The following is a 27,597-nucleotide window of genomic DNA, read 5'->3' on the forward strand; positions in this document are numbered from 1 at the left end:
TGAAACTCAAATATGTTTATGCCTCAAAGATCTTGATTCCTTTTGCTATTTGCGCATATCAGACTGTAAATTCCTGAATTACGGCCCCGGATTGTACGAAAAATCATGTTTTTTAGTTTGTGGATTCTCTAGAGGACAAAAAACTGTTTAAATATATCACTATTCCACCTTAATGAAGGGGGAAATCGAAACGAACCGCCCGACAAAATGGCCACACTTTGTACGCAAAGTGTGTAAAAGTATGTAATAAGAAGCTTGTGGAAGTCACAATTTTTATCCGATTTGGATGAAACTTATTTTTATATTCCAAAGATCTCAGTCCTTTCGATATTTGCGCATTTCAGACCATAACTTTCAAGATTATGGCCCCTGATTGTACGCAAGAACGCTTTGGTTTAGCTTGTTCTCTATCCATCTCTTGCAAAATGTGGGCGTATCTTGCCTGGCAACCGCTGGTTGTTTGGTTTATTTAAAATATATCAGATGATACTTTGCCATTTTACTTCTTTAATTTTAAGCTCTGGGGGAAAACCATATTTAACCACTACACAGTTAATAGACTTCTTCAATGAGGTAATTACCATACACTTAGTAATAAAACCACAGTTATTTGATTTATAGTTTATTAAATAGTCATCTGTATGTGTTTTTACCTCACAAGACTTTGTATCATATCATTATCTTTGTATTTGTCACTCGCCTTTTGAAGATAGCAGGGGACTATTAAAATGGGTTTGTCTGCCTGTCCCACTTTTGGGGATACAATAACTCCCCTTCTATCAAGTTAGAATGTTCAAAAATGGTGTAGTTTAATGTTTATTAGGTGAATGCTTGACCGAGTTGAATGATGAGAATTTTCTGCTTGAGCAGAAATAAGCAATTTCATTGGTCACTACGTTAGGACAAAATAACTCTTTTTATACGCCCACATGGAAATGTGGTCATACATTGCCGTTGCCCCCGTCCGTCCATCGTCCACAATTTCTTGTGAACACTCTACAGACTACATTTATCAACTGATTGTTTTGAAATTGATATATGTTGTTTGCATTAGTGAGATGAAGAAGTCTATTAACTTCTGTTAATTTCTTCTGGAGTTATGGCCCTTGTTTCACTTTGTTGCACCTTGTGAACACTCTAATGACAAAAGTTATCAACCGATCTATATGGAATTTATATGCATCATTTAAATTAGTAAAACAAAGAAGCCTATTGAATTTCAGCAATTTCCGTTAATTACATCTAGAGTTATGGCCCTTGTTTCACTTTGTTGAATCTTGTGAACGCTCTAATGAAAAAAGTTATCAACCGATCTGTATAAAATTAATATGCATCATTTAAATTAGTGAAATGAAGAAGCCTATTGAATTTCAGCAATTTCCGTTAATTTCTTCTGGAGTTATGACCCTTGTTTCACTTTTTTACACCTTGTGAACGCTCTAATGACAAAAGTTATCAACCGATCTGTATGATATTTATATGCATCATTTAAATTAGTAAAACAAAGAAACCTATTGAATTTCAGCAATTTCCGTTAATTACATCTAGAGTTATGGCCCTTGTTTCACTTTGTTGAATCTTGTGAACGCTCTAATGACAACAGTTATCATCCGATCTGTTTGAAATTGATATGCATCATTTCAATTAGTGAAATGAATAAGCCTATTGAATTTCAGCAATTTCCGTTAATTTCTTCTGGAGTTATGGCCCTTGTTTCCCTTTGTTGCACCTTGTGAATGCTCTAACGACAAAAGTTATCAACCGATCTGTATGAAATTTATATGTATCATGAGTTTCAGTTATCACCTATATTAGTGAAATGAAGACGAACAAGCCTATTGAATGTGAGCAATTTCCGTCAATTACGTCTAGAGTTATGGCCCTTGATTTACTTTGTTGAACTTTGTGAACTTTTGAACAATAAAAGTTATCATCCGATCTGTATGAAATTTATATGCATTATTTGAATTAGTAAAACGAAAAAAGCTTGTCAATTTGAACAATTTCTGTAGATTGCTTCCAGAGTAATGGCCATTGTTTTAGTTTTTAGAACCTTGTGAACCTTCAAACAACGAAAATTATAATGTCATCTGTATGAAATTGTCTATTAAATTCCCCTAATTACCTACAAAAGAATAAATATGTGACAACCCTTGTCGTCTGCTCGGACGATTTAGCTGCTGTGGGCGTATGTTTTGTTGCCTGGCAACCTCTTTTTCTTATTGAGGTGGAATGTTTAAATTTGGTGTAGATGTTCATTAGGTAAGTGTCTGCTTAGGCTAGACATTTGTTCGTTTTGGAACGCAATAACTCTTCCAATTCAGTAATTTAGTTAGTATGTTCTAATGTGGTGTTGGCTGAATGGTTAGCGCGCGCGCTGTATCATAAAGTCTGTCATTGAGTCGACTGGCGTGGTTTCGAATCCCCGGTTGTACGTGACAAGGAGTAGGGGCGCCTGTCCAACCTCGTGGGTTTTCTCCGGGTCCTCCGGTTTCCTCCCACTGCTAAAGACCCCTATGCGCAAGCGAATTATTGAAATAAAATTAAACCATATGTTAGTCCTGAAATGACCTAGTTTGTGTCGAGCGGACGTTAAACCCCATTTCTCTCTCTCTCTCTCTCTCCAATGTGGTGTAGATGTTTGTTATGTTATTGTCTTGACCAAGTTCTATAATGCGAATTTTCTGCCTAGGCTATAACTATAAGCACAGATAAACATTGTCTTGACTGAGTTCATTGATTCATTGATGTGCATTTTCTGCTTAGACTGAGCAGCTGTCAATCTGGCCATCACACCTTTTGGTTACAAAATAACTCTTTGAGATAGAATGTAAATTTGGTAATGTGAATGACTTGACCAGATTCAATGTTGAGCTTTTTGTGCTTACACTATATATGCAGTGATAAGCAATTTGAGTGGCCAAGACTTTACAACACAATAACCTTATAAGGTTTGATAATGAGCATTTTCTGCATAGTGATAAACAATTTGATTGCTGGGTGCTTTATAAAAAGATGAATGTAGAAGTAATTAATGAGTGTCATCTATTTAATTAAGGATTGTTGTCGTGGACATGAGCGTCACTCTTGGCGTGTAAGCTTACACTAAATAATCATATGAAAGTGGTATGTACCTGAAGCCAGTGATTATTATATACACTTTACACCAATTTCACAACAATCTGATTGCAGGGCTAGAAATTCGTCATTTTTTGCGAGAATCTAAGAGGATTCTCATATATGGAATCTACACGAATCCTCCAAATCTTAATTAATAATTTAGCCCAGGTTAGGAGCAGAACAGTAGGACGTTAAACCCCATTTCATTTCATTTCATTAATTAATAATACTGTCTAAAAAACAAAATTGTGTTTATTGTGTTAATCTAAAACACCAAAATACAACAACGATAAAAATAAAACAATCAGATGGAGTTTTTGGTAAACACTTAAATTGTGTCAAAAATAATATTCAGAAAATGCTGTAGTTAAAATAAGCTGATACAGCAACATAGCATTTCTTCATAGCACAATTTGTAGTCTTTTGTCCATCACGTAACTAGTCACATAACTTGCAAAAGTTTTTATTCATTCGTCGATGATAGAAAACGGCACAATGATCACGTGACAACCAGAACTAAAGTTGCTGTAAAATAAAATTATGTACGACTATGATACAGCCTTTAATAATATTTTTAAAATTAAGTCTCTGTCAGCATGTGTAAAATTACAAAATCATAACGGTAAACGCTATTTAGAACTGGTTTATTGACCTAATTCCAACCAATATGTCAAATGTCATTGGAATTCGGCATTCGAGATTCTGTTGGGAAAATATCCACGGTTTCTCTCTCCGTGTATTTGGTGTTCGATCAGGGGATTGTATTCAATGAAGATTTAAATTTACCTAACAACTGGTCAGTGAATCCATCAATGTATGATCCAGTTATTATTGTTATACGCCCACATTTTCATGTGGATCTATATTGTCGTCACCCCTGTCCGTCCGGACATCCGTCCATCCACAATTGTTTGTGAACAGTATGCTTATAACCCACAGATCTCGGTTCCTTTAGATATTTGCGCATATCGGACCATAACTTCCTGAATTATGGCCCTTGATTGTACGGAAAATCGCATTTTTAGCTTGTGGTCCCTCTTGAGGTCACAATTTTTATCCGATTTATAAAAACATGTAAATATATCACCGTTACACCCTAAGCATGGTTGAGTTCCAATTTCGTAAAAATCGGATTGAAACTGACGGACAAAATTGCCGCCCCTCGTTCGCAAAAAATGTCAAAATATTGTGTATCAGGGTTGTGGACCCTTTGGGCGACCTTCAGTTATAGTTTTTTCACGACTAGTGGTCAGAACTAGAAACCGAACGCGGATGGTCAGAACCATCGTCTGTTCAAAGATGGCTGTCCCACCCCCTCAAGAGACATGGTGATGTCATTTTACTCTGCTTTAGACCTCGACCATAACCCTAATAAAAACCCTTAAGCTCAAGGAAGGACTATACATCTCTCCATGGAGAATAATGAATCAGTGTGTTATATAGTTTAATAAACAAATAATATTTTCATGAAGTTAAATTTGCGTGACTCAAATTAATTTTAGAGACGACAAAATTCCTTATAATTCCACTTGACTTTTTGCATAGCGCAAATATTGAAATTATGCATATTTTTAGACTGGTCAGTGAATCCATCAATGTATGATCCAGTTATTATTTTTATACGCCCACATTTTCATGTGGATCTATATTGTCGTCGCCCCTGTCCGTCCGGACATCCGTCCATCCACAATTGTTTGTGAACAGTATGCTTATAACCCACAGATCTCGGTTCCTTTAGATATTCGCGCATATCGGACCATAACTTCCTGAATTATGGCCCTTGATTGTACGGAAAATCGCATTTTTAGCTTGTGGTCCCTCTTGAGGTCACAATTTTTATCCGATTTATAAAAACATGTAAATATATCACCGTTACACCCTAAGCATGGTTGAGTTCCAATTTCGTAAAAATCGGATTGAAACTGACGGACAAAATTGCCGCCCCTCGTTCGCAAATAATGTCAAAATATTGTGTATCAGGGTTGTGGACCCTTTGGGCGACCTTCAGTTATAATTTTTTCACGACTAGTGGTCAGAACTAGAAACCGAACGCGGATGGTCAGAACCATCGTCTGTTCAAAGATGGCTTCCCCACCCCCTCAAGGGACATGGTGATGTCATTTTACTCTGCTTTAGACCTCGACCATAACCCTAATAAAAACCCTTAAGCTCAAGGAAGGTCTATACATCTCTCCATGGAGAATAATGAATCAGTGTGTTATATAGTTTAATAAACAAATAATATTTTCATGAAGTTAAATTTGCGTGACTCAAATTAATTTTAGAGACGACAAAATTCCTTATAATTCCACTTGACTTTTTGCATAGCGCAAGTATTGAAATTATGCGTATTTTTAGACTTACATAGATTCAGACGTAACACACGGGACACAAAATATCTGATCATAGAGGTAGCAACCATTTAAAATTTAAATCCAAGCTTTCATTCTTTTTAAATATTCTACACTTTGGTTTCATCGACACCGCCATCTTGGAACTACTCCGACCATGCCACAAAGCATGGTTCAGTATTTTCGTACTATGGTCTGGACTAAATGAAATTCGGATTCAGTTAGTTCGACCATAGTCAGGAAATCATGATAACCGAAGGTCGCCCTGGAGGTAACAATTTTCATCTGATTTTGATGAAACTTGAAATGCATGTTTATAACCCACAGATCTCGGTTACCCTCGATATTCGCGCATATCGAACCATAACTTCCTGAATTATGGCCCCTGATTGTTCGAAAAATCGTGTTTTTAGCTTGTGGACCCCATAGAGGTCACAGTTTTTATCCGATTTAAAAAATTGTTTGAATATATCGCCATTACACACTTGGTTCCTTTTGATAATCGCGGATACCCGAACTTCTCTGGATGATGGCTCCTGATTGTTCGAAAAATCACATTTTTAGCTTGCAGATTCTCTAGAGGTCACAATTTTTTCTGATTTTAAAAAACGTTTAAATACATCACCATTCCACCATAATGAAGGTTGAATTCGTATTTCGTGAAAATCGAAATGAAACTGCCCGACAAAATGGCCGCTCGTTGTACGCAAATTGTGTAGAAGTGTGTAATACGAAGGTTGTGGACCCTCTAGGGGTCACAATTTTTATCCAATTTTGATGAAACTTAAAACATATCTTTATATCCCAAACATCTCTGTTCCTTTTTGATGTTTGCACATTTCAGGCCATAACTTTCTGGATTATTGTGCCCGATTGTACAAAAAATCAAGTTTGTTTTTAGCTTGTTCTCTATTCATCTCTTGCAAATGTGGGAGTATCCTGCCTGGCAGCCGCTGGTAATATCTATCAGTACCTGGAATTCACACGGACGGAGTGTGGAAGATGCGCGATTCGCAAACCATGCCAAGATCGTCTTCATTCTCCACGTGGCGTATTTTACTGGACTTATTATGAATTATCAGCAAGCTTGTTTTTTTTACCGGATTATCAAAATCATCGTTAAATGTACTAATTACTCGGATTATGGACCACATATGGCCAATTCTCACTAAGGTATGACTGTTGTTGTAGCCGACACTTCTTTATTAACAAGTAATAATTAACGCGTTGTAATATTAGCCACAAGTAGATTGATTTATTATTATTATTTTTACAGCATATTTATAGTGCACCCTTTCATATAACATGTTCAGGGGCACTTTACAAAGTGACAATGTAAATCATACATGAACAACAAGATTATGGACATGTTAACGATTGTATACAGAGTCAGTTAAAAGCCTGATTAAATAAATGTGTTTTAAGTTGTTTTTTAAAAGAATATAGAGATGTACAACATCTGAAACTTAATGGTAGATTATTCCATAAAACAGGTGCTTGATAACTAAAAGAGACCATAAGAGACTAGTTGAACAGTTTTGGGCTTTAAAAGTAGTTTATCTGATGTACGTAATGTTCGACCAGGTGTATAAAGTTCTAAAAGATCTGAGAGGTAAACAGGAGCTAAATTATTTAAACATTTAAAAGTAAGTAATAAAATCTTAAAATCAATTCGATATTTAACAGGTAACCAGTGTAAATTATATAAAACAGGAGTTATGTGGTCACATTTCTTAGTTAAAGTAACAAGTCTAGCCGCAGTATTCTGTACTTTTTGTAATTTATCTATAAGCTTTAAAGGTAAACCAACTAAAAGTGAATTAAAGTTATCTAATCGAGAAGTGACCAGAGAATTAACAAGTGACTTAGTGGCCTCTACAGTTACACATTTACATATTTTACCTATGTTTCTGATATTAAAATAGCACAATTTACAAATATTATTTACTTGAGCTCCCATAAGCATAAAACTATCAAAGATTGCGCCAATATTACGAGCAGAATAAGATGAAAATATATCACAATTACCAATTACAACAGGGGGGTTATCATGTGCAGATTTACTTAATTGATGGCATGAGCCTAATAACAAATATTCGTTTTTTTCATCATTCAATTTTAGAAAGTTCTAAAAGATCTGAGAGGTAAACAGGAGCTAAATTATTTAAACATTTAAAAGTAAGTAATAAAATCTTAAAATCAATTCGATATTTAACAGGTAACCAGTGTAAATTATATAAAACAGGAGTTATGTGGTCACATTTCTTAGTTAAAGTAACAAGTCTAGCCGCAGTATTCTGTACTTTTTGTAATTTATCTATAAGCTTTAAAGGTAAACCAACTAAAAGTGAATTAAAGTTATCTAATCGAGAAGTGACCAGAGAATTAACAAGTGACTTAGTGGCCTCTACAGTTACACATTTACATATTTTACCTATGTTTCTGATATTAAAATAGCACAATTTACAAATATTATTTACTTGAGCTCCCATAAGCATAAAACTATCAAAGATTGCGCCAATATTACGAGCAGAATAAGATGAAAATATATCACAATTACCAATTACAACAGGGGGGTTATCATGTGCAGATTTACTTAATTGATGGCATGAGCCTAATAACAAATATTCGTTTTTTTCATCATTCAATTTTAGAAAGTTCTTTGACATCCATTTTCTAATTTCACTAATACAGTTCTCAAGTTGCAATTTTGATAAATTATGATACCATGTGGCCGATTCATTGTTTTACCAATCGGCTAGATTAAACATCAATCGGCTAAACCCTACAAAATGCAGCCGATTAAGAACACTGACCCTGACTGACATTTAGCCGAATCCTTATAGATTCACAGCATAAGCTCTTGCGAGAATCGTTGGACGAAATAGATTCGGAGATTCGCTTGAATTTCTAGCCCTGGATTGAAATCAATCGATACATTACCGTTTATGTGTTAAATGGTCTAAAACTTTTTTATACGCCGTCCGTCCGTCCGTCCACAATTGTTTGTGAACAGTCTACAGGTCACAATTTTTATCCGATTTCAATGAAACTTGAAATATAGGTTTATCACCCTAAGATCTCGGTTCCTTTCAATATTGGCATGTATCGGACTGTAACTTCAGGGATTATGGCCCCTGATTGTACGAAAAATCACGTTTTTAGCCTGTGAACACTGTAGAGGTCACAATTTTTATCCGATTTGGTTTAAACTTGAAATGTATGCTTATAACCCAAAGATCTCGGTTCCTTTCGATCTTGTGCATATTGGACCATAACTTCCTGAATTATGCCCCCTGATTGTACGAAAAATCGCGTAAGGAACTGAGATCTTTGGGTTATAAACTTACATTTCAAGTTTCAATAAAATCGGATAAAAATTGTGACCTCTATAGGGTCCACAACCATGATATACCATATTTTTACGCTATTTGAGAATGCTTTTCACTACAGACAGAGGAACAAATGTTCATGTCTTTGCACTAAAATTTGTAGGAGGTTGACCACCAAAATTTTGAGATACACAAACTTGAAAAAGCATACTAAAAACATGTAACTAGTTGCCGTACATATCACCGTAGACCATGATAACCCTGTTATCCTTCCGCCTCAAAATCATGAATATTTACCAAAACCTGGCAGAAAATGTTAATTCAAACCCTCTTCATCCATTCTAGACCAAAAAATCAACAAAAATTGGCATGCAAAAGGGGAGAAAAGAGACAGAGTGAGAATTGCTATAAATAGACATACTACAATCTGTGGGTACCGAGATGGTGAAATGTAATGGTGGTCTGCCTCCTATATGGTAAAAGGAGTTATCTCCCTTTATGTATTTTGTTTAAAGAATTTATTCGATAAACTGAATAGGATTTAACTACAGACTTAAGGCCTATTTAAGTTCAACTTTTTTTCAGATAGAATTTGAGGCTAAAGGTGTAAGAAATATTTAACCTGAAACATAGCATATATTTAGTTTTCTCACTAAAATAGATATGGCCAAAACCAAATAATACTGTAAAGGGAGTGACAATATTGTAATGAAGAGAAAAAAAAATCAAATGGAGTTTAATGTCTTACTGTTCTGCACCAATGTGTATAATGAAGATCAGCATTGTACGTGTACAGCGAGTATGTAAATGTCATCATCAGTATGCAAGGGAGCCACGGTGACTCGGTAAAGGGCTGGCTCACTTATCGGGCGGCCCAGGGTTTGATCCTAGTCTGTCTTGGTTTCCCCTTGTCCATGGCTTACTAATCAGGAGGTCCGGGGTTTGATCCCCGTGTTGACCTAGACAGTTCCCAAACCTTCTAATGTTGTTTCACCTTGTCAGTGGTGCAGGAAGTGGGGATGGGGGAGGGCTGTGATGGGCAGCATCTAGTTATTCGGATGGAATATAAAACTGAGGTTCCGTGCACACGTTGTGGTGCACGTAAAAGAACTTTAAATTCGAAATAAAGTGTAGACCATAACATCGTTGTTTGGATGAAATTCCCCGTATAGCATAATGTATGGTGGGCGTATGTACATCTTCATTATCCTGGTTGATACTGAACAGTTAGGCATTAAACTCCATTTGATTTTTTTTTTTCTCTTCATTACCATTGCCACTCCTATACAGTATTATTTAGGTTTTAGTGAGAAAATTACATATAGATGCTTTGTTTTAATTCAAATATTTAGCCCCAAATCTTATCTGAACTAAAAGTTTATATATTAGTAGAAATACTGTTTTGGGAGAACTTATATGCCCCCCCCCCCCCTCCCCACCTTCCAGATTCCTTGAACCGTCCAATTTCCGGGCAATGTATTTCAGTTTTTCGGGCTCAAGCATCAGAGAATGGAAAATGCGACCATATCTCATGGAAATTTAACTGTATAATTGTGTAAATAATTAAAAATAAACAACCATCACAGCTCTGTGGAAAATTGGCCTCCTACTATCCATGTAGCCCCTTACATTTTTTTCACTCTGATTCAGTTTCTTGAATCAATACTGTTTAAACTATTGTTTTCCTCCCATCCGAATGACTGAGCATTGTCCTTCCAGCCCACTCCCATCCCGTACCACTGTGTAAGTGTAGTAAATGTGAAAATGAAACAAAAAGACTGTTAAAGAAACCGAATTTGTCAATTTGATGTTTATACCAGTGATGGGATTTTGCTCGTATATTCCGGACATGTCCGACGCTATTTTCCAAACGTCCTAAATTGTCCGACCAGGAATATGCCCAATCAGACATCAAGACATGATAAATAATATTCAAAATTCCAAAATTAATATAGTATACTGAGTGCATAACTACCACTCAACCCGTTGATAATAGGCTGGATTGATTAGGTAATTAAGTGATCAACGTATTTATCGTTTTATGCCGTCAATACACCTACCTTGATTAACTACTTAATCTGCCTTGATTGGCTGACTTAATTCTTTGTCAGACAATTCATCAATTCAATCCTGAACAGATGTCATTGCTTCTCTTTGTCGAACTATATATCAATCCAATAAACTTAATCTATGTGATTAACCCGTGATTTCTCCTTTGTCTCACGTTTTAATCTCCTTGATGTCGGCCGTAGACATTAGTCATATATGTCACATATCCTAATAGTATATAACACCCCAAATCAATATACATTGCGTCCGATGACTTGTCTGTGATATTTCTTCAGTGGAAGCCGAAGTTAAATAAAGCTATTTCACACACACACAAAATGAAAGTACAAATCTCGCGAGACACGTGGAATTAGAATTAAGAGGTGTAAATGTGCCGAATATAATACGTCTGATGTCGGCAGAAAAGATTCTATTTTGATGGCATATTGTCGGATTTATGATCATATTTTGAATGAGGTTTATGTTCTTAAATAAAAAAATAAACACGCTAAGAAATGTTGACGAATATTTCGATTGGAATAAGGTAAGTAGTTACAGTAATTGTTTTTAGACTATAGCGCGTGCTTAGAGTCGAATGGGATTATTTAGCAGTTGATGTCACTCGCTCGTTCTGTTAGAGCGACGTTTACTACGGTTTACTGCCAAATAAATTTCGGAATGTCATTTTACCTTCCGTATATAAATCGAAACGGAGCATAAGACGAATGCCGGACTTTGCTGAAAAATGTATCGACTTATGACCCGAAAAATACGGTAATTTTGGGGGAATTTGAAACCGGTACGGATGGGCAGTAGTCGGCACGCTTTCATTCTATGGTATTACGATGTCATATAATTTTTTAGGAATATTATCGACATAAATTTGAATACCGTACGGGAATTAAATATGAAAAATTACGAGGTGCATCTAATTTTTTTTTTTATTACTGCTTAAATAACGATAAGAGTTATGTCCCTTTATTTTCGGGACGAAAATGTCCGACAACTAAAATTTTGAAATCCCATCACTGGTTTATACATGTAGTGACAGTGATACTGGATGACCTGGCGCCTGGTACGTTCGGGCATTTTTATGCGCGAACTCTTAGTTTTTTTTTTTACTGGCATGCGCACAGGTACTATTTCTTTTTCTTTTAACAAGTACCCAAATCGGGGATTTCGTGCGTAGGTAGTTCGGAGGTAAACAGTCTGTGAAGTACAACACTTGCCACTGTACCGGTGTATCGCTAATTATAAACCGAATGTGGGAAGACAGTCCATACATATCACTCAAAAATTTTTCAGTACAAACTCAGTTGATTCACGTTCGATTTGCTACTAAACAAACCCATCGGTTTATTTTCTCAACAGTGTGACCCGAAGTGACCGCGGATTTATTGACCTTGTATGAACTTATCCATAGCTATATCCTTACACCGAGAGAAATTATCTAGTCTCGGTGAAAAGAACCATGGTCATCTGGTAGAAAAATACTTTTGTATTTTTTGGAACGGAAAACAGTGTTTTTAGAAGCAAACTAACCTGCCGCACATGAGGAAGTCATTATACTAATAATAAAAGGCGAGACCTCTTTTTGCGGCGCAGGCTTATCACTGAGTAGTAAACCGTCCACAAACAATAATATAGGAAGCCTAGTGACGAGTGTAGTAAGTAGGCTATAGACTATAGGTTTGATTCGAGATTACTCGCTTTCAGTTTACTCTGTTTTTGCGATAACCAATTATGTGAGAAATACCATACTGACATTCGGTTTTTAAAAGTTGTACGCGAACTAAATGCGTTTGTTAGATACTGACAGAGCAGCCCCGAGTCGAACAATCGCCGCCCGAGCTGTCTTCGTCAGCTAGTTTCACAATATCGTGCAATAGGTGTATTAATGTGATTTTTAGGTTTAACCCCGCAAACAATGCCAAAATAGTGTTTTCACTGCTTACAGAAAACTGAAATTTAAAAAAAAATTTTTTTATGAGGGTGACCCTCCCACACACTCCCTATCGAGCTGCCGCTCGGTCTGCGCAGCCTCATGCCTGGCACATACTGTCAACATTGTATATTTTTCCGTTTCCGCCCTTCCCCCCCACAATATATATTTCACGGCTACGTTGCGACGGTACCAGCATACCCAGTTGTTGACACCCATTACATCACTCCTGTCTAACAAATCATAAAGCTGTGGTGTTATGGTGGCGGCATAGTATTTCACCGTAACACCACAGCCACTCTAACCATTCATAATACATCTAACTATCCCTTTACAGCACTTCACTCCCTACACATTTCCCCTCGTCCTACTTTCCCAAACGTCAACAACACATCTCATACATCCAGTTCGCTGATTAACCCTTGTACCACGTCTACTGGATAACATATTTACAGGTACATAATAACATCATTTGGTTGGGTAAAGTTATGTCTAGCTATAGCTGCTTCCCCTCGGCCTCACAGGACCCCTCTGCCCTCTCCTCTCAAAGTATGCCCTTTTGTAACGCGCAAGGGTATCTGTCACATGATCTCGGCAGACAATGCTGATTGGTTACATGTTATATAAACAATTAGGATGATTGGATAACTCGTAGGCACATAGAGAATGATTGACAGCTGGGACTCTATAGTTGATTTACAACAATGAACGGCTAATGACTTAGTGTCAGTTTTTATTATTATAGAAAGCCGAGTAAATAGGCGTTGGTAATCAGAACAATAAAAACTAATTATTAAGATTCACACATCTTATCTCTAGACAATATGTGTTAATGCTTGTTACCTAAACCTTATATCATAATATACTTGTCTAAGACAAGCCGGCTATACATTGTTTGAATAACCCATTATATGTTACATAATACTATGAAATAACCCTCATACCGATGCAGATTACATTTTACAATTAATCTGTCACATGTCCAAAATGAGTTACAAATGAAAAATATAAATTAAAATATGAATTCAAAATACAATAATAAAATTTAGATCCCCAATTGATATTGTATTACAAGTACTACTGGACTATTTTTTTATGTTCTCCTCATGATCGAAATTACAGGTGAAGTCTTTTATACAGCTTTATTATTTAAGCAGGATGGCATAAATCTTCCTCGTTCCTAATAAAGTGTGGGGGGGGGGATGGCTGAATGGTTAGCACGCGCACGCTGTATCATGAGGCCTGTCGTTGAATCAACTGGCGTGGTTTCGAATCCCCTGTTGTACGTGACAAGGAGTAGGGTTGTCTGTCCAACCTCGTGGGTTTTCTCCGGGTCCTCTGGTTTCCTCACACTGCTAAAGACCCCTACGCGCAAGCGAATTATTGAAATAAAGTTAAGCCATATGTTAGTCCCGAAATGACCTAGTCTGTGTTGAGTGGACATTTAACCCCATTTCTCTCTCTCTCTTAATAAAATGTATATAGCTTTTGATGGCTACTCTGACAGACTGGATGAGCTCTAATGAATTTCGCTCAGCACCTTCTTTTATATCTGCCGGAGGGAGATCATTACTTTATTTACGTGGAACCAATAATCAGTTTAAGACAATATGGTCGCATACCATATTACTACATTCCACCGAAGTGATATCACATACTTTGTACACATGTCAACCTATTATAGCAGTTGTGCAATTTGCTAATTAGAAATTGTTCAAATGTAAAAAAATTTCACTTAGTTTTTGGTGTACAATTTTTATTCTGGAGAATATCTGATAAACTGAGTTAAACAAATCAGCCTTTGATTACCAATTTGAGTAAAGATGTATTAAATATGAATGGATGTGAACGAAATTGATGTGAAGTGTATATGTACTGGCTTCAAGTTTATACCAGTTGTATATGGTCACTTTGTGTGCTTTTTATTCGCCCACATTTCATGTGAACGTATATTGTCGTCGCCGCTGTCCGTCCGGACGTCTGGACATCCGTCCATCCACAATTTGTATGTGGAAACTGTATAGATCACAATTTTTCTCCTATTTTGACAAAACTTGAAATGTCTGTTTATAACCCAAAAATATTGGTTCCTTTGAATTTGTATTCAATTTTAAAAACTGTTTAAATATATCACTGTTACACCCCAATGAAGTTTGAGTTCGAATTTCCAAAAAATCTGACCGAAACTCCCAGACAAAATGGCTGTTTCTTGTACACAAATAGTGTAAAAGTATGTAATACCAAGGTTGTAGACCCACTAGAAGTCACAATTTTTTTCAGATTTTGATGAAACATGAAATGTATGTTTATAACCCAAAGATCTTGGTTCCTTTCAAAATTTGTGCACTGCTTTTCATGTACTGATCAAGATTTTTAAAATGGCTCAATATATAAATTATGTGTAATTTAGATATATGAATTACTTTGAATAAATCGGTTTATCTGTGGTTTTACAGAGACAAAGAGATCCTAGACTCAATGAAATATTATTCCCATTTTACAATTCCAATAGAGTGTCGCAGATTATTGCTACATACGAAAATGACAAAGAATTCATAGAAAAGGGTAAGTCAACAAATCATTGAATCTTTATCACCCATTATTAGCTTGTGGAGTCTCTATAGAGGCTAATGTCATTATTTAATTGATTGATAGACAGTGTTTAAGGGCAAGGTAAAGTGACACCATCTTGTTGCACATTGGTCTTGACACCAACAAGGCTGAACATATTATTTTCCAACACAGAATAGTGGTCCTTGAATACAAAAGACCAAAATAAATTATATTTCTATATTTATATCATAAACGAAAATTAATCTGATTAAAACACAGATCCTATTTTCTTTCGTATTTTATAGTTCAAAATTTCAGTAATTGTCTTTACCACACTAGGATCTGGACGAGTTGTTACATTACCAACGTTTTGGTTGAAGTGAGTGATAAGCCAATGAAACAGTCTGTTACGGCGACTTCTTGGCATGCCATGCACAGAACTATGCCGTATTCCGTTTAGTAATAAAACACTTCACCATTTTATAAATATAAACATTGTGAACGATTTCTACCTTTGCGTCCGAACGTCTAACGTCCTTGACCTTCTGCTAATATCAATGAGCAAAGTGTTAATTTTAATTACAAATTTTTATATTTTGAATTTAAACAACTGTGGAATAAGATTAGTTAATATTTGAATACAAATAAGGTGTCATTTACTTGATTTGATGATATTAAAAGATAAATTATTCACCAACTTATTGTTGTAATCCGCACTTCTGTTGAGTGGCAATTCGACACAGAAAGGTAAATAAAGATGCAATGAATACTTTTTGACGTATAATATCACAATTATCTATAAATCGGGTGTTAAATCGTAATATTATAGACTATTGACCATTATTTGCAAGGTCTGTCACATCTTTTAATGTCAACATTATTTATATGGAGCGTTCTAGAAATTGATGGAAACAGAACTGTCAAAATCTAAGCTATCATGGCATGTTTCTAAATTTTGGATAGATTATTATTCATTTATGTTAGAAAAATAAGCATTTTGAGGGTTTGGTATAGAATTTGTAACCTAAATATAATTTTTGTATGGCAAATTCTTTTCTATGGAGTACCATTTGCAACACATCATTCAGCTGAACATTTCCACATTCAGTAGTGGACTATTAGTGTACAATTTAACAAAGATTAAACACTGTGATGAATATGAATAGATATTGAATAAAATGTATTACAAAATATTTTAATGAAAAACTTAGTAAATACGTATGTCCAATGTTTAATTGTCAGTGTATCTTTATGCTTCCAGGCAAAAAGTTTTGAAGGGTGAATTAAAAGAAGTCATAAAAAAACTAGCAATATGTATTCATTAGGCTTATAAAAATAGCTGAAAACAAAAGGAGTTTGAAGGAAATTTTGATGCAGTATTTATTATTTTCCGTATAGACCCGAAATATTTCATCTAGATGATGTTAATGATGGTACTCATACAAAAAGTAGTCCCTTGGAAAAAAATGGAGGAATTTGAAAAAAAAGTTTGATTATATGGACTTGTGCTAAAACAAAGATAGTTTTCAAATTTTGAAGTCTTGATGGTTGTAGTGTATATATTCAGGCATCTGTGTGAGACTTTGTGATTTCCCATGTAGGCCTAGTGTTGTTTACCCTGTAGCTGCGCAGTGCTGAATGGTATATTTGCTTCATTTTTTCCAAAGTCATTATTTTCATCCATTTTTTGTTGTCCAGCATCTTTAGAAACCAAAATACAGGCACTACAAATGTTGCGAAAGATTTTTTGAGGACCCACAATTTCAGGTTTTGTGATAATGTTTGTCACTTTACCTTGCCCTTAAAGTGCATATAAGATGGACAACATTACTTTTCGGTACGTATAGCCAATGGTTACTATATCCACTTTACGGCAAGTTTACACCAATCTGATTAAAATTAATTCGGCTATCTTCACTCAATTCCTTAATTACCTATATATATACAGCCGGCTTGTGTATTCATTAACGCCTAACTGATTCCTTAATCCCCTAATTAAATAATACAATTGACTACGGAATAATTTGTTTTAAGATCCAATTTAGCATTCGTTTCATAATGTCCCGCCCTCTCTTCTCGCAACAGCGATTTTAAAACTTTGTTTTAAAGTGACTTTTTGATAAGAGCCCCTCTACCATCGTGTGCAGTCCAAACAATTCGAGATACATTTCCGTCAGAAGAGTACAGGAGTAAAAAGATGTGGTCATGCAAAATGTATCATAAAAGTCAAACATGATTGAAACGCGACTTGTAAATGATGATCCGTTATCAGAGAAGCCAACAGTATCTCGTTTTCCTGTAGCCATCGTAAGGCGCCTTTCTTTCTGCATGCCGATTTGACATCATTACTCTGAAATAGACCGTAAAAATGAAATACGAAAAAATAACTCAATATATCTTAGATTTAACAGTACAAATAAATTTTGTTGATAACCATCTAAATCGAATAACAGATTGAGAAGGGTCGTCTAACTATCTTTGAGTATTAATAATATGGCAAGTGTAGTTCTGGGGCAACTTTTCTACAAACATTTCCCACACAACAACTAATAGTTGTTTATAATTATTATTTACCCAATAATAAATTAGCTCTGTTCACCGATGTTTTTGTAATAAAGTAGTCTTGTATTATTTGTTGATTGGCGTTTAAACAACATTTAATTGACTTGATATGAAATCTGAATATATATTATTCGATGGATAAACGGTTGTGATAAGATTAGGTTATAATGTCTAACAACGTTTAACTTCTTAAAATAAAGGTATTTTACAATTACATTGACAGTTTAATCACTCATCAAACGGCATCAGGAACTCCACGTATAATCATGTGTATTTGATATTCATTTTCACGCCAAAATTTAACCTCAGTTACTACACCTGTAGTATGCATGGAACCGTAAATGGTAATAAGATTTCCGGCGTTGATTGGCTGAGAAATAAGGGCGATCTATTGTCATGCAAAGTCATTGGAAAATTCTATATTTGCTATGAATTTTAAATGGACTTACGATAAAAGTTGTTCTTTGTTTTTAGAAATGGTTATTATTATTATATAGCTTATAATGAATATATCGACAAATGACTGACACCATTTGTATTTCTGTACTTATATAGAGAATAGTTTGGGATATCAAGTATTACAGGGTTATCCAAATTACCGGTATATGTGCTAATTGCTTGGGTCGTCTTTATTTGCCACATGGCCTATTTAAACAAAGGCAGATTAAGTGGATCGACAGCATGATACAGCATTTTAAATTCATTCTAAAATATTCCTATCACAAATGTTTAATCTATAACAACGCAAGACGATAATTCGGTGATTATGATTAGGCCAGTCACATGTTAATTGAATCGTCTATACACACTTGTCAACTGGTGATGTGTATGGACAGTGATATATTGTACAGACAGTGATATATTGTATAGATAATACTATGTGTACTCCTTATGACGTCACCAGCCAATCAACTGGATTATGGTCATAATTAAAAAGTGTTTTGGTGTGTCGAATACATAAACGTTAATAGCCGAATTAATTTTAATCAGATTGGTGTAAACTTGTCGTAAAGTGGATTATTATAGTAACCATTGGCTATACATACATGCAATTTAGATTTTTCATCTTAGGTGGTCTTTAAGTTCATGAGACGAAGAATCCTATTTTTTTATGCCCACATTTTCATGGTGACGTATTACGTCGTAACCTATTTATGTCCGTCCGAACTAGTTGTTGATTCCTAATAATACAGTGATTGGCTATACCTGTACGGCTGTACCTTCAAAAATCTGTCCAAGTGTGAGGGATGTTAAGGGCAAGGTAAAGTGACACCATCTTGTTGCATAGTAGTCTCAACAATAACAAAGCTGAAGATATTATTTCCCAACACAAAATAGTGACACTTGGATACAAACATCCAAAATAAACTCTGTTACTCACAATACCCTATTTCACTGTCAATACCCCTTTAATTCGTACATCCGCTTGTTATCACGTAAACAAAAATTTCAGTTTCATCACTTTCTTGCCCAATCGCGGTTACACCTACAGACAAAACGATAAAACTTGGGGACAGCTATTATCTCTCTATTTATACTCAGATCTATGTACCGGTAGTACAGTAGTCGAGTCTTAGATTTTCGAGTTGCTTTCCTATTTCCTTATAGTGTGAGATTTCCACATCCTTGCTACCATGGGGTTGGGATTCGCCATTTTCTTTTTCAATCTTGAAAATAACCCTTCATATCTTTTAGACAAGTGATGTGAATAATCGTTAAACTGACAATGCTTAGCTGAACATTGTATCGATATGCAAAGGTTTCATTTACATCACCATACATACAATTATGTCGTATTCCCTTCAGTAATAACACATTTCACCGTTGTATAAATGTAAACAATGTTTCGTAGGTATCTTTCGTGTCTGAATATCTGGTATGTCCTTGACCTTATGCTAATGTCAATGAGCAAAGTATTAATTTTAAATACAAATTTTTAATTTTTTAATTTCAACAACTGCAGAATACGATTAAAATTCATATCAAAATACAAATGAAGTGTCATTTACGGGATTTGATAATATTAAAAAAATAAGTCATGCATGAACTCATTGATGCGAGCAAAACTTCCTTTGAGCGGTAATTCAACACAGAAAGGTAAATAAAAATGCAGTAAATACTTTTTGATTTATACTATCACAATTATCCTTAAATCTGGTGGTAAATCGTAATATTATAGACTATTGCGCTTCATTTGCAAGAACTGTCACATCTTTTAATATCAACATTGTTCATATAGACTGTTCTGTAAATTGATGAAAACAGAACTGTCAAAATCTAAGCTATCATGGCTGCAGTTGTCAAGTGTTGGTAAATGTTAGCAAAAAGGCTTGTTTCTAAATTTTGGATAGATTATTATTCATTTATGTTAGAATAATAATCATTTTGAGGCACTGACATAGAATTTGTTACCTAGATATAATTCATTTCTATAGAGTACCATTTGAAAAACATCATATTTTCCAATCAATCATTCAGCTGGACCTTTCCACATTCAATAGTGGACTATTAGTGTACAATCTAAGATTAAACAATGTGTTGAGTGTGAATAAATATTGAATAAAATTTATGAAAAATTATTTTACTGTAAAACTTAGTAAAAATGTTCAATGTTTTTTTGTCAGTGCATCTTTATGCGTCCTGGCACAAAGTTTCAAGGGATGAATTAATAATTAAGTAATAATTAAGAAGTAATAATTTGTATTCATTATAAAAAATTGCTGAAAACCAAAAGCAGTTTCAAGGAAATTGTGATGCAGTATTTACAATTTTCCATACAGACCCGAAACATTTAATCCAAATGATGTTTATGATGGTACTCCTTACAAAAAGTCTGAAAGTAGTCCCTGGAAAAAAATAGAGGGTATTTGAAAAAAAAAAAAGTTTAATTACAGTGGACTGTCAAAACCTACATCCTACGGGATCGTTACATTATGTCGGATTACGCAGAGTGTCGGAATACTCAGTTTTCTCAAATCCGGATGTATTATTGTAACTTCGAAAACCGGAAGTATTATTATAATGTAGCTTCGAATCCCCAGAACGTTATTCTGTTTAAAGATGATAAACCTTTCTCTACATTCAAAATTTTATTACATTAATTTTCATTTCATTTAACACACGTAGACATTTTGAATAGGTCAAGTCTGTCGTTAATTTACATCGTCTTCAGTTGATCGCACACTTGTATTTGATGTCACGTGTTCATTGATAATTTGTCGTTCTATGTCCAGGTCGTCGTCACACGGTTCGGATAGAGCCGTAGGGTGAACAAACTTAGGCATTTCAGGTTCAATCGGCATGCGCAACGAATGTTTCCAACAGGTGCTAGGAATATTTTTGCGACTGAATAATTCGTGGGTATTCTTGAGTATTTGTCACAACTGTCTTACAAGAGATTATAAAATTATCAAAGTAATCAACAAAGACCTACGCGAACAACTTTTAATCACACCAATAATTGATTGGTGATTGCTTGTTAATCTTTTGTGGCTTCACACCCACCGATTGAAGGCCGGATTATACAGTGTTGATTCAATGGAAATCATGTGACAGGACGACTGACTGATGTCGTAATTCGGAATATTCAGAGTACGGATTACTCAAAGATTTTTTTGCTGAAATAATAACGAAATAAATCGGGACATGAAAATAATGTCTGACTTCACGGAGTGCCGGAGTATTCAGAGGTCGAATGTGACAGAGCCCACTGTATATGGATGTGGTGTGCTGAAACAAAGATAGTTTTCAAAATTTGAAGTCTTGATGGTTGTAGTGTATATATTCAGGTATCTCTGTGAGACTTTGTGATTTCCCATGTTGAGTTGTTTACCCTGTAGCTGCGCAGTGCTGAATGGTATATTTGCTTCATATGATTATACGTCCACATTTTCATGTAGACGTATTATGCCACCGCCCCTGTCCGTCCGTCTGTCTGTCCACAATTTGTTTGTGAACACTCTTGAGGTCACAATTCTTATCCAACTTTGACGAAACTTTAAATATAGGTTTATCTCCAAAGGATCTTGGCTGCTTTCGATATTGGCATGTATTGGATCGAAACTTCATGGATTATGGCCCCTGTTTGTACGAAAAATCACGTTTTTAGCTTGTGGACCCTATAGAGGTCACAATTTTTATCCGATTTTGTTGAAACTTGAAATGTAAGTTTATAACCCAAAGATCTTGGTTCCTTTTGATATTCGCGCATATCGGACCATAACTTCCTGAATTATGGCCCCTGATTGTACGAAAAATCGCGTTTTTAGCTTGTGGACCCTATAGAAGTCATAATTTTTATCTGATTTAAAAAAACGTATAATTATATCACCGTTACACCCTAAGGACGACTGAGTTTAAATTTCGTGAAAATCGGCCCAAAATTGACAGACAAAATGGCCGCCGTTCGTTCTCAAATAGCGTAAAAATATGGTATATCAAGGTCGTGGAGCCTATAGACGTCACAATTTTTATCCGATTTTGTTGAAACTTGAAATGTAAGTTTATAACCCAAAGATCTCGGTTCCTACCGATATTCGCGCATATCGGACCGTAACTTCATGAATTATGGCCCCTGATTGTACGAAAAATCGCGTTTTTAGCTTGTGGACCCTATAGAGGTCATAATTTTTATCCCATTTAAAAAAAACGTATTATTATATCACCGTTACACCCTTAGGATGGCTGAGTTTGAATTTTGTGAAAATCGGCCCAAAATTGACAGACAAAATGGCCGCCGTTCGTTCTCAAATAGCGTTAAAAATATGGTATATCAAGGTCGTGGTCCCTACAGACGTCACAATTTTTATCCGATTTTGTTGAAACTTGAAATGTAAGTTTATAACCCAATGATCTTGGTTCCTTTCGATATTCGCGCATATCGGACCGTAACTTCCTGAATTATGGCCCCTGATTGTACGAAAAATCGCGTTTTTAGCTTGTGGACCCTATAGAGGTCATAATTTTTATCCGATTTAAAAAACTGTATTATTATATCACTGTTACCCCCTAAGGACGACTGAATTCGAATTTCATGAAAATCAACCCAAAATTGACAGACAAAATGGCCGCCGTTCATTCTCAAATAGCGTAAAAATATGGTATATCAAGGTTGTGGACCCTATAGAGGTCACAATTTTTATCCGATTTTGTTGAAACTTGAAATGTAAGTTTATAACACAAAGATCTCAGTTCCTTTCGATATTCACGCATATTGAATTGTAATTTCCTGAATTATGGCCCTTGATAGTTGGAAAAATCACTTTCTTGTTAGCTTGTTCTCTATCCATCTCTCGAAAATGTGGGTGTATCCTGCCTGGCAGCCGCTGGTTCAAAGTTAAAAATTTCAAAGTCATTATTTTTTATTTTCTTCCATTTTTTATTGTTCAGTATCATCTCAGGCACGTCTGGACACCAAAATAAAGGCACTAAAGGTGTTGTGAAGGATTTTTTGAGGACCCCCAATTTCAGGTGTTGTGACAATTTTTGTCACTTTACCTTGCCCTTAATTACTGAGTCTTTATGTTTGTGTTCTCTTTTTCTTAGCTAGACCCTAGTATTCAAAATTTTGTGCCTATGTTCTACATGTGATGTGCATACAACTAATTGGAGGATGAATTACTGTGAGGAACCGTCAACATTAAATGTTTTCAACTGTATAGAGGTGGGACTGATAATTAGCATATTAGGAACAAATGGAAGAAAAATAGCAAGCCATGTATAATGTGCTTATTTTTTTTATTTCAGGTTACCTGAATTTAGATGGTTTTTGTAGATATCTTATGGCTGATGAGAATGCTCCAGTATTTTTAGATAGATTAGATATATATGTAGATATGGATCAACCATTGGCTCATTACTTTATTAATTCATCACATAATACATATCTAACAGGGCGCCAGTTTGGAGGGCGATCAAGTGTTGAAATGTACAGACAAGTTCTTTTATCAGGTTGCAGGTATATTGTGAATTTTATATGTTGATTTGTTATGAGATGACAATTTGTCTTCGTGGAGAATTTTACAGATGAAACGAATGTAATATAATGCTAGACATGAAAAATAACAAAAACATATGGTGTCCCGAAGTGATTGGCCCTTGTAATATTTACTATATGATTAAGCAGTATGTAGTAATCAATAGGTTATCAATATTAAAAGTGTAATCAGCAGTTATTATCAACTCTCTTACAACTATTGATCAACAAACACTATATTTATGAATATGACATAATCATATTAGCATGATAATGTTGAGAGAATACTCTTCGAAACATCGCCTTAAAGTAGCTAAGTCTCTAACTCAATATCATCCAAAGTCTTACACGTTGAAAACACGAATTATTTGTCAATTCAAATCAACATTGATGTTGTGATCTTACCAGGAAAATGTAGGCTTCTGATATCCAATATTTAAGATAAAATAAACATTTTACCATTGGTACACAAATCGTGTACCATAGTGCGTTTCAGCATTATTTGTAACAAGTGACCAGAAAGAACGAGGCTAGACATATTTCACAACTCATGTCAAACGGTGACGGCATGATAGCATGCGCAATAGACTGGAATAACCAGACGCTATAAATAGCGATTCGGTTAAAACTCATGCTATTGGCATGCTTCAAATGGGTTCTACACAGCGAGCAGTAGCCAACATGCTTTTGTCACAGTCTGTGATCAGCAGTACCAACAAACAAACAATGTCGATGATCGACCTCATTCAGGTCGTCCTAGAGCCACTACACAATCGTGTACCATAGTGCGTTTCAGCATTATTTGTAACAAGTGACCAGAAAGAACGAGGCTAGACATATTTCACAAGTCATGTCAATCGGTGACGCCATGAGAGCATTGAATAGTACAAGGAACAAATACACAAAACCTAGCGAACTGGGGTTTAACATCCAGTCGACAAACTAGGTCATTTCGGGACTCACATGGTTAAATTTTATTTTAAAAATTCGCTTGCGCGTATGGGTCCTTAGCAGTGGGAGTAAAATGGAGGACCCGGAGGAAATTCATGAGGTTGGATAGGCTACCCTACACCTTGTCACGTACAACCGGGGAATCGAAACTATGCCAGTTGACTCAACGACAGACCTTATGATACAACGCGCACGCGCTAACCATTTGGCCATCGAACCCCCCTTGTAGGTAAGGAAAACATTTACAACACAATAAAATATAATTAGGAATAACAAACCCATTAAGTAATTGTCATACTTGTTTGGCTTCTAATTCAGCCCTATACTGACGTTGAGTACTAAAAACATTAAATATCAAGGGCCATAAATTGGGAAGTCATGATCGGAAATCATTGAAAATCAACAGGATTCTTCGTCTCATGACCATAATTGACGGGAGCAACGACAATATACGAAATGTTGGTGTATAAAAAAATGTTGAAAACCAGAAATCAGCAAATAGGCTTAAAATACATTTATCCATTTACCAATCCACATTTCTTAATAAAAAGTGGCATTGGAATGAGCTGATTTGTATGCATCGTAAATAAACAGGTATACACATATTCAGGTTATTGACCCACTCCACAATCTGCTGATTAATCAACAATATATTATGACGTGCAAAATAATGTATTAAAACCTGTTACAGACGAATTGGTAAAATTATTTAGTGTGATAAAGGACCTGTGATAAACTTGCTTCTCTCTCGTATCTGCCCATTTTCATTGACTCATTCAACTTCTTACTCTTAGACAAAGAATCCCTTGTGTAAATCAGTTATCGACCTTCGACACTCGGGGTCAAGTTAGATGAACACCCGAGCTCGCGCAATTGAACACTTTGAACGCTGACGCGTTCTCAGTGTACAACCTTGCACGAGCTCGGGTGTTCATCTAACTTGAACCCCTCTGTCTCAGTCGATAACCCTTACTGAAAACCTTTCAACCATATGGTATCAATGACAAAATCTGAACTTGGGCAACCCCCCCACTCATTTTCCTTTGTTTACAACCCCTCCACTGAGTGTTCTAACTTTGGATTTTTTTTTAGCCTTCCAACCCTCTCACAGGGGTTGCATTTTACCCCCTATTCCTAATAGGGGTCACTGATGTGTACTACCGTGACCACATCCTGGCAACGATAGTTCTGCCCTTTGCTCAACCTGCTCAACGTTTCATCTTTCAAGATGATAATGCCTGTGCCCAACGCGCTCATGTCGTGAATGACTACCTCCAGCGTCACCATATTGTCCATATGCCTTGGCCAGCCATGACTCCTGACCTTTCCGCTATAGAGCATGTCTGGGACATGATCGGGAGACAACCCCTCCACTGGGTGTTCCTATTTTGGGTTTTTTGTCCCCCGCCTTGCGAAGAAAGCAAGGGTTGTCTGTCTGGCCGTCTGTCACACTTTTTGGGACACAATAACTCTCCTAATTGACCTAGAATTTTCAAACTTGGTGTAGGTGTTTATTAGGTCAATGCCTTGATGGAGTTCGAAGATGAGCATTTTCTGCTTAGGGTAAGCAGAGATAAGCAATTTCATTGGTTGATGCTTTGGGACACGATAACTTTAGTTCTAATTAAGTGAGAGTGATGAAACTTGGGGTTTAGTTTCATTACATCAATACCTTGACTAAGTTCGATAATGAGCATTTTCTGCTAAGGGTAAGCAGAACGATAAGCAATTTGATTGGCCAAGACTTTGGAACACAATAACTCTCCTTCTAATTGAGCTAGAATGTTCAAACTTTGTTGTAGGTGTTTATGAGGTCAATGCCTTGATAGAGTGCGAAGATGAGCATTTTCTGCTTGGGCTAAGCAGAGATAAGCAATTTGATTGGTTGATGCTTTGGGACACGATAACTTTAGTTCTAATTAAGTGAGAGTGATGAAACTTGGTGTATAGTTAGTTTCATTACATCAATACCTTGACTAAGTTCGATGATGAGAATTTTGATCAGTTTGATTGCTCGATACTTTTGAAAAAAATAGATGTGCGATTAATTAATATGTGTCATCTATTTATTTGGGGATTTTGGCGGGGGACATCAGCCTCACTGTTGGCTTGTTAGTTTTAACTTGTTAGATAAGTTTTTTATACGCCCACATTGAAATGTGGTTGTATCTTGTCGTCGCCCCCTTCCGTTGGTCGGTCCGTCCGGCGTCCACAATTGCTTGTGGAGGCTCTATAGGCTAAAGTTAATATTCGAAATTTATATACAGCGTTTAAAGCCATGAAACGAAGAAGCCTATAGATTTTCAGCGATTTTCGATAATTACTGCCAGAGTTATGGCCCTTGATCACTTCAAAAAATCTTGTGGATGCTGTAGAGGCTAAGGTTAATATCCGATTGACTTTAAATTTATACACAGTGATTAAGGTCATGAGACGAAGAAGTCTATTCATTTTCAGCGATTTTCGATAATTACTGCCAGAGTTATAGCCCTTGATCACTTCAAAAAATTTGGTGGACACTCTAGAGGCCAAAGTTAATATCCGATTGACTTTAAATTTATACACAATGTTAACGATCATAAGACGAAGAAAGCCTATTCATTTTCAGTGATTTTTGATAATTACTGTCAGAGTTCAATCTGATTAAAATACAGATCTATATTTCGTTTCGTTTTTTATACTTTCGATGGTCTACACTACATGAAGATCTGACTAGTGATAGCGATAGGTCACGTCAGGGGTCAAAAGACCGACTTATGACCC

General features: G+C 35.7%; 1 protein-coding gene across 4 annotated transcripts in view; it reads left to right on the forward strand.

Moving 5' to 3' along the window:
* Positions 1-27,597, forward strand: part of LOC126821498 (1-phosphatidylinositol 4,5-bisphosphate phosphodiesterase beta-4) — a 315,174-nt gene that overhangs the window by 127,195 nt on the left and 160,382 nt on the right. For all 4 annotated transcript variants that reach the window (XM_056100864.1, XM_056100865.1, XM_056100866.1 and 1 more), the window contains exons 10-12: positions 519-573; positions 15,251-15,359; positions 23,655-23,865. In XM_056100864.1, the coding sequence (XP_055956839.1) occupies positions 519-573; positions 15,251-15,359; positions 23,655-23,865 (375 nt within the window). The remainder of the gene's footprint in view (positions 1-518; positions 574-15,250; positions 15,360-23,654; positions 23,866-27,597) is intronic.

This window comes from Patella vulgata, chromosome 5 (genome assembly GCF_932274485.2).
Source record: "Patella vulgata chromosome 5, xgPatVulg1.2, whole genome shotgun sequence".
NCBI lineage: Eukaryota > Metazoa > Mollusca > Gastropoda > Patellidae > Patella > Patella vulgata.